Source organism: Spinacia oleracea, chromosome 2 (assembly GCF_020520425.1).
Source record: "Spinacia oleracea cultivar Varoflay chromosome 2, BTI_SOV_V1, whole genome shotgun sequence".
Taxonomy (NCBI): Eukaryota; Viridiplantae; Streptophyta; class Magnoliopsida; order Caryophyllales; family Amaranthaceae; genus Spinacia; species Spinacia oleracea.
The window spans coordinates 96859417-96876959 of record NC_079488.1 but is presented as its reverse complement, the minus strand read 5'-3'; the positions used below and the strand labels follow the sequence as shown (position 1 = coordinate 96876959).

Sequence of the window (17543 nt, the reverse complement as noted above, 5' to 3'; positions counted from 1 at the left end):
GATAATATTCATATTTCCGATACGATCCATATTTCCGTTTCCGGCAATATCATCGTTTCCGGAGTATTCATTTCTTGCCTGTGACGATCTTAGCTCCCACTGAAACCAAGATCCGTCGGTTCCGAATATTCATAGATGGAGTATTTAATGCCATTAAATACTTGATCCGTTTACGTACTATTTGTGTGACCCTACGGGTTCAGTCAAGAGTAAGCTGTGGATTAATATCATTAATTCCACTTGAACTGAAGCGGCCTCTAGCTAGGCATTCAGCTCACTTGATCTCACTGAATTATTAACTTGTTAATTAATACTGAACCGCATTTATTAGACTTAACATAGAATGCATACTTGGACCAAGGGCATTATTTCCTTCACTCTGCTCCTCCGATTCGCTCTGCTTATGCGGTTGTTCCTTCGGTGTTGCTGGTGGTCGTCATTGGTATTGCTGGTGGTCGTCATTGGTGTTGCTCCTGTTGTCGCCGCCTCCTGACTCTACGTTGTTGCTTTGTTGATGTTGATTAATTTTATTTTTTTAAATTTCGTTCTGGTTAAGTTTTTTAGTTGAGAATAATTATGTTTTAGTTAACAATAATTACCTTTTAGTTAAGGTTAATTTGTTTTAGTTGAAGATAGTGATGTTTTAGTTGAGAATGATTTTGTTTTAGTTAAGAACATATTGGTTTTAGTTAAGGTTAATTTGTTTTACTTAAGAATTATTCTCTGGGTTTTTAAGTTTTAGTTAAGATTTATTTAATTTTAGTTACGATTTACTTGGTTTGAGTTAAGTTTTCTTGAGTTTGATTTATGTATTTTTGAGTTTCAGATAACGAATTTCAGAGTTAAACCAATTAGTTAAGCAATTGAATCAATTAGTTAAAAAATGAAACTAATAAGTTAAGCTTCGGAATTAATTCGTTAAACAATGTAATAAATTAGTTAAGTAATGTAACATATTAGTTAAACCATGCAACCAATTAGTGAAGCACTGGAAGCAATTAGTTATGCACTGAATTTAATTAAGTTAACCACTGGAACTAATTAGTTAAGTTTGAGATTCAGTTAGTTAAACAACGAAACTAATTAGTTATGCAACGAAACCAATTAGTTAAGCAATGAAGCAATTAGTTTAGCACTGATGAAACCAATTAGTTAAGCAATAAAATCAATTAGTTAAGCATCGCAATTAATTAGTTAAGCACTGAAACTAATTAGTTAAGAAATACAACCAATTAGTTAAGCAATGGAGCCAATTAATTAAGCATTGACGCCAATTAGTAAAGCACTGAAACCAATTAGCTAAGCTTCGTAACTAATTAGTTAAGCAATGAAACCAATAAGTTTACAGTATAAAGAAAGTATTAGTTAAGACTGAAATCCAATTTAGTTAAGCAATGGAATGAATTAGTTTAGCAATGGAACCAATTAGTTAAGCAATGGAATTAATTAGTTAAACAACGGAATCAATTAGTTAAGAAATGGAACCAATAAGTTTACAGATATAATGAAAGTATTGGTGAAGCTTGAAATTTAATTAGTTAAGGCTAAAATCCAATTAGTTAAACAATGGAACGAATTAGTTAAGCAATAGAACGAATTAGTTAAAACCATGAAACCAATCAGTTAAGCCTGAAATTCAATTAATTAAGCAATTGAACGAATTAGTTAAGCCATGGAACGAATTAGTTAAGCAATGGAACGAATTAGTTACGCAATGGAACCAATTAGTTAAGCAATAAAATTAATTAGTTAAACAACGGAATCAATTAGTTAAGAAATGGAACCAATAAGTTTACAAATATAATGAAAGTATTATAGAAGCTTGAAATTTAATTAGTTAAGGCTGAAATCCAATTAGTTAAACAATGGAACGAATTAGTTAAGCAATAGAACGAATTAGTTAAAACCATGAAACCAATCAGTTAAGCCTGCAATTCAATTAATTAAGCACTGCAGCTAATTAGTTAAGCACGAGAACGAATTAGTTAAGCAATTGAACGAATTAATTAAGCTTAAAACAATAGAACCAACTAGTTAAGCACTGAAACTAATTAGTTAAGTCATAGAACAAATAATTTACCAATATAAAGTTTGTTACGCCTGAAATTCAATTAGTTAAGTAATTAAACCAATTAAGTAAGCAAAAAAACTAATTAGTTAAACAATGAAATCATTTAGTTAAGCAATTGAGTTCTTTTGTTTTAGTGTGTAAAAAAGGAATAAGACCCTGAAATAAACTAAACAACATGATAGTCCTCAACTCCATAAACAAAATAATTCTAACTTAAAAACAAATCTAATCTTAACTAGAACAAATTTAATCATAACTAAACGAGAGTTATTATTAACTAAATATAACTCAAGTATAACTAAAACAAAAGTGACTTAATTAAATTCCAATAAAAGAAGTAAATAAACCATTACATTTTATAACTAAACATAACAAAATTATAACTAAAAACAATACATCTTTCTCTTTTAACTAATTCCATGAATAACTAAATGAAATTAAAAGAAAAACAAGCACATTAAAGCTTTATGAAGCTATTGCGGCTGACCAAATCAACAACCAACTCAACAACTCCAAGTCTGGCCTCCCAATTTTTGCCCACCTGATAACTCCTTATCCAACCTTAAATCAGGGCTGCTGAACTCTCTGTTAGACAACAGATCGAAGGTGCAGCTAGTGCAGTTCCATATATATACTCCCTACTTTATTTAATGGTGAAGGGTTGTCCAACAGTTGCCATATTACAGTTGCAGTAAATCAAAAGGGAAATACGGTTGTAGTATGTTCTTCAGTTTGCAAAGGGAGTAACAAAACTGCAGAGAGCAGCACCAACAGCAGCAGTACTCATGATGGATTCGTATGTTGCCTGATATCAGTAGATCAGAAATACATTAGTACATCATAAAATGACTAAAGCCTAACTGCAACACCACAAAGCATAACTAAACAAAGCAAAATCATAACTAAATACGACAAGGCATTAAATAATTCCTAGTTCATAACTAAAGTATCCTAGTTTATAACTAAAGTAAAGAAGAGCATAACTAAATACTCCATAAAAACAATCCACATGGAAAAGTAAAATAAACAAATTCACAACTAAACCAAAAACCATCCACAAAAATCAACAACAAAAATAATCAAAGAAAATCAGCAAAATTAAAAACCTCAATCGCAACTAGAAACACAAAATTAAAAGACATGTAAATAATTAATCAAATCAAATTCAAATCAAGGACGTGCAAAATCAGAAAATTGCTACTAATCCCATGGGTTTTCTAAATGAAAGCAACATCAAATTTACAGTAAAAAACCACAAAAGATGAGCAACAATCCAGAAAAATCAACAAAATTAATCCAAAAAGTTGAAAATTCAAAACCTAACCACCACCGCCGTGGATTCCGTCGCGAAGCGATTTCGCTTCACTCTTCATATTCCTCCTTCAACCTCGCTACCAAAGACGTTGAAAAAAATCAACAAAATTTATCAAAAACCTGACTAAAAGAATAGTGAAGGAGAGACTTTGATAGAGATGGAAGAATTACCTCAACGACGACCTAACTTTCGCAGTTTTCCGATCTACATCGAGCGCCGCTACTCCATGTGGATCTGGCTCTTGCGTTACCGTCGGCATCCAGAAACCTACTCTATCACTGGTTCTTCGCCACTATTTCAGCGGTGGTGTGGCGACCATGGAAGGAGGAAGAGAAGAGAGAGAAAATGAGGTGGGAGGAGGAGTAGAGAGAAAAAAGAAACCGAAGAGCTAGAAGGATGAAGAATAGCGTATTGCAGGAGAAAATGAAGGAGAGAGAAAAAAAAAGCTACTTATACTGCGCGTGAGGCCGCGCGCGTGGTTGACTCACCTAGTCTTTCCTACACGCGCCCGTAAGGCGGTCCTACCGAAAAGCTGCTGGCTGATTTTTTCCCCTGAGCATAAGGTCATACGGTAATTTGGTACAATCTCATATGAATGGCTAAACATGACTTAATCTCATAGAAATTATAATTAAATAGTGAGACTGACTTGGATAGTGTTCGCACAAGGTCCATGATATTCACACCGAGTATAATTGTGTTCATCTCGCCCTGTTCCCGGAGTAAACACCCATGAAAGTAATGTCATGAAGCAGAGTTGCATAGGCTAGTACATTGCAATCACCTAGTAATTATTACCTCAACAAGTTAGAAGCACTCTCATGGCAGAAGCTACAAGTATTTTAGAAAACTGATCGATATACTAGGCGTCAGAGATTCATGTACATATTATCCTAAGTTGAAATTTTTCTCTTCAATTGTACTGTTTGGTTCAATGAACACATAGTTTTTCCTCATTCTACCTGAAAAAACAACCAACTGGTTCTGGTCCATATCCTAGATCGGGAGAAATACAGAGCTTAAGTTTCCCACCTACATATAAATGCCAAAATTTAAATGCAGGGAAATACAATATGGAAGCTTTACAAAGCATTTGGTAAAAAAGAAATCAAATCTTTCAAGTTGCCCTACCAACTTGCATAGGGGGTACCCTATCACCACCAAAAGTCCCTTGATCCAATATTCCTTTTATAACCTGAAATTCGAAATGAAAGTAAAAATTCTCAGCATAACAGCTAACACGGATAATCAGAAGTATGTACTTACTAAACAACAAACCCGGAACTGGTTTAGCAAGGTGTTTGTGTAATAGAAGTTCCACATTCCTAACTGGAATTATGCAATGTTTTCTTAAGAATAAATAGAGGAGAACAACATACTTTTCCTACACCAATGCACATAGTGAGAGGTCTACCGCGTTTATAGCTGCTGTAAAAAAAGTTCGATCACTAAACCTAGCAGTGTAGTGCACCTGAAACCCAAGAACTAGTCTGGAAGAAGGAAGATGAGATTATAGTACATTGAGAAGGGTGTTATAAGGGGAGGAATATCGGAGCCAGCAACGAGATCACAATAAGCTAAACTAGAACGAACTACATTGAGTTCACAAGAAGCCTCGACAGTAGTAGCATAGTATTCTACTCTTAGATCGAGCATCTGCTTCTTTTTGTTTGGGACTCCTAAATTTGTGGACTCGGTGGGTGTGGATAATGATTTGGGAAGAAAACTCATGACAAAAATGATATGAAATTAACAAAATAATTTCTAAACTACAATAACCATTCAGAAAAGGGGCACTTATAAGCAATCAATAAGCAAGAGCTACTTTTCAAATAATAAAACTAGCCGTTGAGCATTAAAATGAGTAATTTTAAGTTTTATTTTAACTTAACAATTTAATAGAATTCGTGCATCGCACGGGCTAAAATCTAGTCAATTAATAAAAATATATACGTGACACCTAATTATTTATTTACGTGGCACTCGACTTTTTTCAATTCAAAAATAATTTAGAAACATTATTTTTCATTGGCCGAAACCATTAGATTTCCTAAGTGGCGCTCTAATATTGGATTAATGTTTGATTTTGGATTGAATTTTTTAGATTAGTTTTTGATATTGGGTGATTTTTATTTTAGATTTCATTTTTAATTATTAAAGTGTTTGATTGTGGATAGAGTTGTATATATTAATAATTAATTAATTAAAATATCTACGTGCGCCACCTAATTAATTATCTACGTGGCACTCGATTTTTTTAATTCAAAAATAAATTATACAGAATGTTCGATATACTACGATCGTAGCTATGATGAAAGAAAGTTTTTATTTGATTCGTTTGTTATGTACTCCCTCTGTATGTATTAAATAGATACACTTGGTTTGACTCGAGTATTAAGAAGAAGAATTGAATGAAATAAACTAATAAAGCAAGTGGGGTTGGGTAGATATTTTAATAAGTAAATAAGTGGGGACCATGCCATTTTAAGGGGGTGGGAGGTGGGGTGAGTTTCTGAAATTATTTGCTTAATAGGATGGTGAGTCATATGGTAAATTAGATGTAGATGGTACAATCCGTGCACTATGGACCATGGTGCACGGTGAGCATGGTGCACCATGTGCACCAAAAGAACACATGTTTATAAACAAAAGAACATGACACTACGACAAAAGAACATGCGATATAATGTTTTACTTTTTTGTTATAAAAATCACAATTTATTAAAAATATAAAAAAATATATGTCCATGTTCTTTTTACGTAATCAGATGTTCTTTTAATTATATATTAATGTTCTTAAGGTGCACCATGCTCTATGTGCACCATGGTCCACCTTCTAAATTGCGGTAGATGGTGGAGTTAATAAGTTACTAAATATGGCAAGTGTATCTCTTAAATACGCGGTAGATGGTGGAGTTAATAAGTTACTAAATATGGCAAGTGTATCTCTTAAATAAATACGGTCAAAAAAGACAAATGCATCCCTTTAAATATGGAGGGAGTATTTAGTAGATTTAAATTTGTATTTAGATGTCATATGACTTTTTATCGATGAATGAATTTGATTACTAAAAAAAAATAAGCCAATAAAATAAATAAAATTAAAATCACCAATGTGGAAAACAAAAAATAACTTGAAGAAGAAGGATGAATGCTTGGCTAAGTAACGGCATCCTTGACGATGATGTTACAATTACAAACAAACAACAGTGAACCCAGTTACTAATCCATCGTTATCATTAAGTTGATTCATAAATTGCTTAATTTCTCCATCTTACTTTGATTCCTGTTTTTGATTTGATTACCGAATTTATCTCCAGTGGGACGATCTATCCTTCATCTTAGAAGGTTAGCTATTTTCATTATGAAATCTCAAGTTTTGTTATGTTTTTATCTTGTAATTTTTGATCATATTGTTCAATTTACTGTTCTAATCGTATGATTTAATTATTGTTGGTTTCGGAGAATGTTGGATTGATTATTGAGAAAATTGTTTGGCAATCTGGGCAAAATTGAGTTATTTTTTGTGGGTTAGGGTTTTCAATGTTGCATCGTTGACTTGACAATCTGAAATTAGGGATTTTACATAGCACCCTTTAGATGATGCGTATGTTAGAGTTGTTTCCGATTTAGCTCGATGAATTTGTCGATTCTGGCCTGTTGCATTGGTGGGTTTTGGAGGCCAAGCTTTATCTTATCTTAGAGATTTCACAGAAATTTGAGGTTTATGAATAAGATAAAATAAAATTGAGGCAGAGCGGAGCCATGGGGGCAGAGCTTGATTTTCAGTCCTAATCTCATAATAGGGGATAGTCCCTTTGTTGTTTTTAATTGTCAGTTATTAAGAGCACTTGTAATCGTAAATTCCTTACCTCGTACAAGAAGAATTTATTTATTTTGACATAGGTAAACCATTAAAATTCAAGAACAAATCCCTCTTTTGCTATAGTCAAACACTTTCTCATGCTTTCTTTTCCTGTATAGCTGATTTTGGAACATGTTTCAGGGGCATGCTGATGGCAACTAAGCCGGAAAACAATTCGATTCCCAATCCTACATTTTCCTCTCAATCTTCTGGCCATGTTCATCCATCTGTCGATTCTGAAGTCGATCCAAACTCTTACTTGCTCGAGAAATTCAAACTTTATGAAACTCGAGCGGTACTGAAAATTTTCATTTCTTCTTAGTCAACTCACTTAAACCTTGATCTTTGTATGATTAATATTTTTGGATTTGAAAATTTTCAGAGGTTTTATCTGATGGGGAGTGATCGTAACAAGAGATTCTTCCGAGTATTGAAGATTGATCGATGTGAGCCATCAGAATTGAACATCAGTGAAGACCCTGTGGTGTATTCACCACAGGAGGTGAAGAACTTATTGCAGCGGATTGCAGAGGGGAATCGGGCTACTGGAGGCTTGACTTTTGTCGCCAAGGTCTATGGTGTTGCCGGATGTATTAAGTTTATGGAGTCTTATTATTTGATTATTGTCACTAAGCGCCGGCAAATTGGGTGTATATGTGGGCATGCTGTTTATGCTATTGATGAAAGCCAGATGATAACAATCCCTCATGCATCTGTTCAGACTGATGTTGCATATTCTAAGACCGAGTTGAGGTAAAGTCAATGCCTTGGCTTGTAATTCTCTGTCTCATTTTTGCGACATGTTCTTGTGTTTTTTGATGAAGGTTATTAATTTTTTTTTGTGTGCAATATATGAACGTTTCAGGTTTATTAAACAAGCATAGGAAAATTTTGGGTTTATTTATTTAGTTTTGTACATGTTATGATTATAGATATATGTCTGTTGCAAAATGTACTTCTATAGCTCTCCATTATTTCATCATTTCGTGACTATAGGTAGCGTAATATAGAAATACTCAGCTGTCCTATAATTTTATTAACATATTTTATTTGTGTGTCTACCACCATTAGTTACAATTGAACAGACATGCGACCGACCTTGACAATGAATGAGTTAAAGCAGTTATGCAATTTGTTTGTGAACTGTAGTGCTAAAATGACATGGTTTTGAAGTATTAGTAAGATTTCCTCGAAATGGATTATCCTGCTTGTAAACTGTAATTGCAGCTTTTCTTTCGAGGTACTGGGGGAACAGTCTATGCTGCAGCTTTTTCCTAATGTTAATTTGTGCCATTCATTTAGTCGTATTGCTCTTTTTACATGCTCAAATTTGAAACTTTGTTCAGTTTTCAACTCCCACTATTTGCTTGCAGGTACAAGAAGCTTTTGTCTAGTGTTGACTTGACGAAGGATTTCTTTTACAGCTATACATATCCAATAATGCAAAGCTTGCAAAAAAATGTGCAGTACAAGGATTCAGTTGGAATTCATTATGACAGCAGATTTGTATGGAATTCTTACCTTACTGAAGCTGTTCGTACAAGATGCAAAAATAATATTTGGACTGTTGCATTGGTTCATGGGCACTTTAAGCAAGTATGTAACTCTTACGTTCCACTGGATCTTCTCTACGTTGGTGTATAAAAGTCGTTAATGTATCACCGGGTCTTGTATACTAAGGCTAGTGTTGCGTTTCATGATATTGCAGTAGAATTCTTCTAACCGATTTTGGAGTTGTCTGCTTGTGATTCAAACTTCAAGCTTAGCTATCTGAGAAGGGTCATTTTAAATTGCTCTTTATGAAACTCTTTTCAGTATATAGCTTATTGAAATTTAACTATGATTCTGTGAATATTGAAGTTTAAATGTGAATATACAAAGGAATTTATTTGTAGAAATGTGCAGGACTTTTTGGAAATAATAGTCACGTATACTATTATTGTTTTATAGATTGTGTGCCTATTAAAGAAACAGTTTACGGTGGAATATCTCCAGTACCCTAACTTCATAAGTTGGATGCGTTTGGTTAAATTGTATGAAACGGAATGATATTCTATTACTGTAAAGGGTATTATGGTAATATCTGCTGTTCATGAGAGGCTGGGATACATGTCAACTTCTTTCTAACAGAGAGAGTTGAGTTCTACTGCTGTTTAAAGTTGTGGCTTTCATCAGGATGAGGGTGTTGTTGTTGGTTGCTTTAATAGTCCTCTCTCTTCCTTTTGTGTAAGTGCTGCTGTAAATATGCTCTATCCTGCAAAACTAACTATGATTAATTAGCTATAGTAGTTATCTGCTGAATGTAGTTGAATGGTTGTTATGCTTCTGGTAGTGCAATTATCCTATACTCTGTATATTGGTTACTTGCAAGATATTGTTTTCGCCGTGTTATATACAGCTGATCTTAGTACAATGTTTCTTGGCAGATGAGGTTGTCAATTTTTGGACGTGATTTCAGTATTGCTTTGGTAGCTAGGCGGTCTCGTCATTTTGCAGGGACTAGGTATGCTCTAATTGCATTTTGCTTGACCGTATGATGTTATGCCAGAATCTGTTTCTTTTCTTTCCCCAATATTATGAATGGCAGATAAAAGAAACTAATAAGATAATAACTCTTTGATCTTTAATTGAGGAAATAATCTGATTTTTATCTTTTGAGTAATGTTATGCTGTCTTGTCCCAATCAGTTTTGTTTACATCTGCTGCATACCTGTTAGGGGCGTTGTTAAAATGAGTGTTCCTGCTTTATCCTGCTCAGTCCTCCCTCTCTTCCGTTTGTTTTATTTTAGCAACTTATCCTAAGGTCACCTCGCCAAGAGCTCCGCGGTGATGATAGAGGAACCAACCCGGGCCGGTCCTGCTGCATTGATTGAGACTGAAATTTATCTACATATGCTTTGTACTTTTTATATGAGGATATTGAAGGGGGCGTCCGTTGCTACTTGTATGGTCCCACTTCTGTCTAAAATTTTCTATGGTATCTCATTAAGAATAAGATCTAGGGAACTATGGGATTCACATGAGCTGTACTGATTTTTTTCTTATTTCTTTTTTTAGGTACTTAAAAAGGGGAGTAAATGATAGAGGAAGGGTAGCAAATGATGTTGAAACGGAACAAATTGTGCTTGATGAAGATGCTGGCTCTTGCAAGGGAAAAATGAGTTCTGTTGTACAGATGCGGGGCTCAATTCCTCTTTTCTGGTCGCAAGAGGCTTCAAGATTCAGTCCAAAGCCAGATATAATTTGTAATTCCTTTGTCGTGGTGGTTGAAGAATCTATTTATAGAAATTTTTGCATACCAATGCCTAGCTCATCTCTCTTTGATGTCAGTGCAGAGATATGATCCTACTTATGAGGCGACCAAATTGCATTTTGAAGACCTTGTTGAGAGATATGGCAATCCAATAATCGTCCTTAACCTAATAAAGGTTTCTTTTAGTGCCTACAAAAATTCTTCTTCATTCTTCAACACTTATCCAAAGTGAAGGACTTTTATCTATGCTATGTAACAGTAAGGGCCAAGAGAAAAAGTTGACTATTAGGGGGTAACAGTCCTACAATTGAGAGGTGATAACCTATTTTCAGGAAAGAGTTACTGTTTATTAATTTCCCATTTCCTTTGTAACCTTTCCTTCCCATTCTCTCTAGACCATTCCAAACCAACAAGAATTTTTATAGATAGGTGGTGAACAATATGTGACCTTTGCCAAGTTGTCATCATGTAGAAGCCATGGATGATAGTCATAGTCCCACTATCCTGCTTCTCTGAACATGTAAATTTAGGAGAGAAAAAACAACCCGCACAACCAGCTTGAGGAAGGAAGGGTCAAAGGGGAGTGTGTGGATAAGCAAAAAGTACCCGATCACAACAGTGGTGGCATGTGCTCTTGCTAGTCAGTTCCTCTCACATCCACTGTTTCCCTTATCCTTCTCTTCTTTTCTTTTTGACAACTCACAACCCGACTATTGCTTTACTGAGGATTTTGTAGAGCACATCCTCTGATGGGATATCTGCTATATTTTTGGGCTGATATTTAGCTGTTTGCATTGGAAATATCGATTCTTCTCGCTTGTATATTTTTGACAAATTAGACTTTCATCTTCTAGAATTTCCCGTGTTGTCTTTTCTGTCGAAAACATGCAGTTCAGCTTAGTAGTTATATTCCCTTCTTGGAGCTCATATTAGTACTATGATGCAGACTGTTGAAAAAAGGCCCAGAGAAATGATGCTTCGACGTGAGTTTGTGAATGCAGTTACGTATCTAAACGAGATTTTTTCTGAAGAAAAGTATCTTACTTTTGTTCACTGGGACTTCCATAAATTTGCAAAGACGTAAGCATGCCATATTTTTAAAGAAAGAAAAGTTAAAGGAAGCCAATCCTGCTAATGGCTCACTGTTCTATCTTTTTTCGGTGCCAAACAGGAAGACTGCCAATGTTTTGGGAGTTCTAGCAAGTGTAGCAAGTCAAGCACTTGACAGGACTGGATTTTACTTCAGTGGAAAAGCACCTACTGTGAAAAAGGGAGCTACTCAGTTACACAGAACTAGCACTCAAAGGTACAGATTCTATCTGTTCAGCATCTGTGAAGGAATTTGGCTAATGTGAGAACTTGGTTGTTTTTCTGTTACCTATGTGCATTATCATAAATGGCGTCCTATATATAAGTTAGGTATTTAATTTTCTACAAATATTATTAAGGTGTGGAATTACATTATTCGATTACAAATCGTAGCTAGTTTTAGTGAAAGGTTTTGGTATGGAATCTTTTGTTTTGTATTAAGACAGAAATTTTTAAACGAATTGTTGTTTCTTCACCATTAAGGTGGCTATAATGAGTTGTGCCAACTATTTTATCAACGGTAAAGGTAACGGGTGGTGAACAAGGGCTATTGCCTATGAGAGGGGAGGTAAGAAAAGTAGGAATTTGCTATGTACTGTCCTTGCTAGGTTGATGCGTAGGCTGGTTATCATTTTCTGAATCGTGGAACATTTTTGAAAAGAATTCGAGGGTAACTGAATCTTATATTTGGTTTTTTTCCCCTCCTGTTCAGGCTTCTCACTAATCTTATATCTCCTTGTTTTGAGTCGTGGGATTGCCCCCCCCCCCCCCCCCCCCCCCCGACTCTATTTTTATAATTCCTGCACATCCTTTCACGATCTTACCTTTCTTATGCGGCATTGTCTGTTATCAACTCCAGGGATACTTCTTTGAATGATCTTAGAGCCAATTCAGGAGCTCTTGCAAGAAGTGCAAGTACCAATGAGTTGCTTAATTCTTCGTTAAATAGAGAGCGAGATTCTGATGCTGGCAAGCTTCTCATGAAATCTTCTTATAACGGTATTAAACCACGTTTTCAGAGTGGAGCTATGCGGACCAACTGCATTGATTGTTTAGACCGCACAAATGTAGCCCAATTTGCTTTTGGCCTAGAAGCATTGGGTCGCCAGCTTCAGGCGATGCAAATGTCAGTTGAGTCTAAAGTGGATCCAGATAGTAGCATTGCTACAGCGCTCATGGATATATATTGGAGTATGGGTGATGCTCTTGCACAGCAATATGGTGGTTCTGCCGCTCACAATACAGTATACATCCTTTTTACTCCTTCAATGGTCTTCTTATAATCGTTGATCCTTTTATTCCTTTTCCCTCATATGTTTAAAACTTTTTTTTTATTTTTTTATTTTAGGTATTTCCAGATAAGCAGGGGAAATGGAAAGCTACAACTCAATCTCGGGAGTTTCTCAAGTCTATCAAGAGATATTATAGCAATGCTTATACTGACGGGGAAAAGCAGGATGCAATAAATCTGTAAACTCTATCTCAATGCTAGCTGCCTTATTTTTTTTGTTGGTACTCAATCGCGGGAGTTTTTTTTTTAACTGCCACGTGGGATAGTTTATCGGAGTTGGTGGCTTGGGAGTTGGGACTGGTAGCTGAAGGTTTGCTGATGTCATCATCAGTTTAAGTTACCCAGGGTATTCGTGTCAGACATTATGTATCCAAGTGTCCGATTTTTCCATGATTTGGCCCAAATGAAGTGTCAAAGTGTCCTTGCTCATTGGTAGACCATGTTGGACAGTTGATTGATACTTGCGGTGAAATGAAGAGTCCGAGTACCATCAGTAACTCCCCCCTGCCGACAAGTTAGGACCTTTGTGTGTGTGTGTGGGGAGGGGGGGGGGGGGGGGGGAATAGTTTATCCACTGCGGTCTGTCATTCCATAACCTTTCTAGTTTTTCACATAATCTCGTTATGGACTTAAATGTGGGGAAGAGGAACAAGCAGACTGGGAGATAGGAAATTTCATGAGCTGCCTTGAATTTTTTGGTATAAGCGTATATTTTTAATTGTTACATTATCCTGTTTTGCAGTCTGGAAAATTATTCCCTTAGGTCCTGTTAGTTTCACGTGAAAACCCTGAACTTTTTTGAATTAATCTGAACCCATCTTTAGCTGCGAGTTGAAGTTACTAGCCCTTATTTGAATCCAGTCCTCTCTATACTTAGGCTTTATGGTTATTTTCTTTAGGTAACAAGAACATTGTCTTAGTATTGGTATACTAAACATATTCTTATGCTTCGTAGTTTCCCAGTTGTTAAAGGAATGGATTCCTTCTGTTTTTTTTTTTCAAGGGAATGTTGTAGCTAAATGAAGTCATTCTGCACTTTCATGAGAAGAATAGTAGCCCTCGTTACCCCCCCCCCCCCCCTTCCCCGCATCTGGCTTTACCCTAAGAAAGTGAATGCAAATGGTTGAATTCTAACCTGTTGTTTATTTTGCTTTTTGATCATCAGATTCTTGGGTTACTTCAGACCAAAAGAAGGAAAACCTGCTCTGTGGGAGCTGGATTCGGATTATTATCTTCATGTTATTGCAGTTGGAGATGATGCTATCTCAGATAAGCGGTAACATATCACCTTTTCATCCATCCTCCTCCCTTCCCCTAAAAAATTTTATCTTGAACAGGTTGCAGGTTTGATTTTCACCTAGCTATTGAATTAATTATAGCTGTTTAACTCGTGTATGCATGTGTTCATTTGGCTAATGAAAGTTTTTGATAATACTTGGATTACCCGCATTCTTGTCTGTTGGAGAAATGCTTTCGTTTAGTATGGTCTTGATGTGCTTTTCTGCAACCTCAGCAGTCCTCCAACTGATGTCAATCCCTCAGGAGTGAAAGCTTTGCTGGAACCTGTGCCTGCTTGTAAAGAAGACTTCTCAAGGATCAAATTAACTTCTTTTGATAAACTCATTGAGAGGACATGCAGCATGATAAAAGATGTGAGGCTCTGCTGTGAACCAGGTGAAAAGCCTGCAGGCAGTTCAGGAACTTCTGGAGTGGCACCTGATGCAATGTAAGCTTTTTCACTTTTTTCCAGTAATGGTGTTAACCCCCCAGCCCACTATGATGACCTTTTACATATTCTTTTCATCATCATGAGAATATATGAGGAAGTTATTTTGATAAATTTTGCCTTCTGGAAAAATATATCTTGAATTCAAATTCTTCCCCACTCTTCAAATTCAAATCTTCTTGTGTCCTCAAATGAAAGTACACTTCCAATGAAATTTACTCAAGGAAGAACAAAAATTGAATTTAAGCAATTAATGCATTAGCTGCTTCGTTGTTCCAATAAATTTGGAGCCCAAAAGTGAATTTTATTCTTTCTCGTGCAGCGAGATACAACTTAAGAGCCCAAACTGGATTTTTGGCCAGAGGAAAGAAGAACAAAATGGCTCTACCCCAAAGGTGGCTTCAAGCACAAACACAAATGATGCATTGCAAGATGACAGCATGCCTAATGGTTTTTGTGACTTCAATTGGCTTTCGGAAGTTGATGATTGCAATGAAGAGGATATATTCCAAAGGTTTGAGACTTTTTGTGTAATTATTTTTTAAGTACGATTGAGGAATAGGTATTACTAGTCGACCTTCAATTTGACACTTGGTAACAATTATACATTTTGCAATGCATACACTGGCTGAATTGTCCATGAATTATAAGCATCATTGTCTTTGCAGCATTGTTGCCTGGATATTATACATAATGCGGTTTCTGATAGAAGTTGCAATAATACTATTGTTCTTAACTCATCCTTTGGCTTTTAACTTTGCTTAGGTATCTTGCTCTGTCATCTGTGGATGAAGCCAATGGTTGGTGTGGTGGAACTTTGCTTGGTGATCTTGATGAAGATAGTGATATATACAAACATTACGCTCAGTTTTGTGAGGTACTATATAACTATGATTTGCAGTTTTATTTTTCCCATGCTGAAACGTCATCATTATTTCACATTTCCTCCGCTATGTGATAAACTTATGGTTGTCTCTGGATTAGTTGTTACAATCGAGTTTCTTTTATTAGACAATGTTATTTGTTTCTCCTAAATATAAATGTTGGACAAGATTTCATGGTTGGACAAGGGTTGATGCCAGTGGGAAAATCTTCCTCTCTTTCAGCTTAACATAAACTGATTTATTGACTAGAATAAAGAATTGAAGATACATCAAACCAGAAAGAATAGGTGTTTGCAGCCTTGTGTTTCAGTCAAGTAGGTCAAACTACTAGTCTGGCGAACACTATAACTTGGCATGCGGGGATGGTGTATGCATAGCCATATTCTGTTTTCAACTATTTTCTGGTGTTTGCAGGGTCCTGCAGTAGAACCCTTTGAAAATGATGTGGAGAGAGAGCAGCATTATGCTGATGTCCTACATGGAAGCATGATAGAGAATATTGATGGTGCTGCCATCGAAGCTGAAATGGAGGCTGCCTTAAAGGAGTATGATGATGTTGCGGCTGATCTTGGCATCTCCGCGATGTGTAGATCTGTAGCTGGAGACCCTAGCCAATTAACAAGATGGATTATCGGAGAAGATAAATTGTACAGAATATGAAGATGGAAGAGCCATCAATTTTTGAAGATGTCAAGGTTTCGTTCCATTTTTTTTCCTCTTGTAAATATCAATATTTTTGTTCCTCCATAAGCACCTAAGAAAAGTACTGGGGATTTGTTCTTTTTTCAAGTAAACTATGCTTGTATGTGGTGATTGAGTTGGAAATTAGTAATTGTCAAATAATAGAGGGTATGTATTGTTCTATCTTTTCAGATCCCACTTCAATTCAGTTTTACTTTATTTGTTTCAAGGGAATATTTGTCAAGTGTTTGGTATTTCAAGCTTTTTGGGGGTCTAATTATGGGGAGTGGCTACTCCTGGTTCTGGCCTCCCGGGTATCTAGAGGTGATGAAGGACCGGACCAAGCTGAGATTTGGCAAAAGAAGATGCCCCATTCGGGTTAAGGTGATGGGTTGGGCCTACTTTTAGCCGGATTTTTAATTTTTATTTTATTAGGCAAGAAAAAAAAAGGTACTAGGAGACCCTCCTCACGAGGGGCACTCCTAAATGCATTAGAAATTATAGGAAATAAATTAGAGTTATTACAAAATATCAATATCTAAGCTAGTAGAAACAAGGTGTCCAACATTAGCGATTCAATTTAATTTGTTGCTCTATTTGCTTTTCTACAACACGATCTTTCAATTTGAGAAAGAATTCAAGAGGACCAATATCAATAATAACGTGATCAATTTGCCGAGGAGAAGACCAAGTAACAAGCATCACATTTATTACTAAGAGATTATCACCTTCGATTTGAAGGTTAGAAATACCCATATCGCGAGCAAGGATGATGTTGAGGTGGAGTGTTGTGGCTTCTGCAATGATCGAGAAAGTAGAACCTAGATTGTAAGCACAAACATTATGAGGTTGACCATTGGAGTTGTGGATGATTTCTCCTGCTGCTGCGGAATTATGACATACAAAACCATCAAAGTTGAGTTTGAAGAAATTAGGAGGGGCCTCCCATGCTACTGTGATGAGGTGGGGGTTAAGGGGAGGATGGGCAGGGGGGTGCCTGATAGGCTCTCCCAAAGAAAGGAAAGAGTCTATGCGGGTTCTGTAGTCTCATTCCACAAACGTGAAAAGAGAGCGATAATTAATTCTAAAAACATCAAACATTTGATTTGCGAAAAATGGTGGTATTGCTTTCTTTCCAGAGACTCCAAATGAGGAAAATGATCTTCCTAAGCGCGATCTTGTGCGTATGCTAGTTTTTAAAAGCTTCTCTGATTGAAGTAATGGAGATGGGGTCATCTTGCCAATGTTTGGTTAGAGGGAGAGTCCATAATTCGCTTGTCTTAGAGCGAGAGAGAAAGAGATGGTAAATTGTCTCGTTATGAATGTTACAAAGAACACAAGTATCGATGAGGATTATATGTTTAAAAA

General features: G+C 36.0%; 1 protein-coding gene and 1 pseudogene across 2 annotated transcripts; one reads left to right on the top strand and one right to left on the bottom strand.

Annotated features, from left to right (window-relative positions):
* Positions 1 to 2798: 2798 nt before the first annotated feature.
* Positions 2799 to 5042, bottom strand: LOC110781200 (photosynthetic NDH subunit of lumenal location 4, chloroplastic-like; annotated as a pseudogene).
* A 1453-nt stretch (positions 5043 to 6495) lies between these two features.
* Positions 6496 to 16358, top strand: LOC110787613 (phosphatidylinositol-3-phosphatase SAC1). 2 transcript variants are annotated; one of them, XM_056837409.1, is made up of 16 exons: positions 6496 to 6734; positions 7393 to 7546; positions 7634 to 8004; positions 8625 to 8847; positions 9678 to 9754; positions 10309 to 10496; positions 10582 to 10679; positions 11451 to 11584; positions 11676 to 11810; positions 12453 to 12837; positions 12942 to 13063; positions 14050 to 14160; positions 14401 to 14610; positions 14933 to 15124; positions 15376 to 15487; positions 15909 to 16358. In XM_056837409.1, the coding sequence occupies exons 2-16, from the start codon at positions 7397 to 7399 to the stop codon at positions 16152 to 16154; spliced, it is 2754 nt and encodes a 917-aa protein (XP_056693387.1). In that variant the 5' UTR covers positions 6496 to 6734; positions 7393 to 7396; the 3' UTR covers positions 16155 to 16358. The 2 variants fall into 2 exon arrangements, with proteins under 2 accessions (XP_056693387.1, XP_056693386.1); XM_056837408.1 differs by having other exon boundaries at positions 14398 to 14610.
* Positions 16359 to 17543: the final 1185 nt, after the last annotated feature.

Bases quoted from the DNA above. Each gene is read 5' to 3' on its own strand.
- LOC110787613 (XM_056837408.1), top strand. From the start codon at position 7,397: ATGCTGATGGCAACTAAGCCGGAAAACAATTCGATTCCCAATCCTACA. The intron at 11,585-11,675 runs GTAAGCATGCCA...GGTGCCAAACAG, and splicing joins TTCCATAAATTTGCAAAGAC to GAAGACTGCCAATGTTTTGG. The intron at 14,611-14,932 runs GTAAGCTTTTTC...TTTCTCGTGCAG, and splicing joins GGAGTGGCACCTGATGCAAT to CGAGATACAACTTAAGAGCC.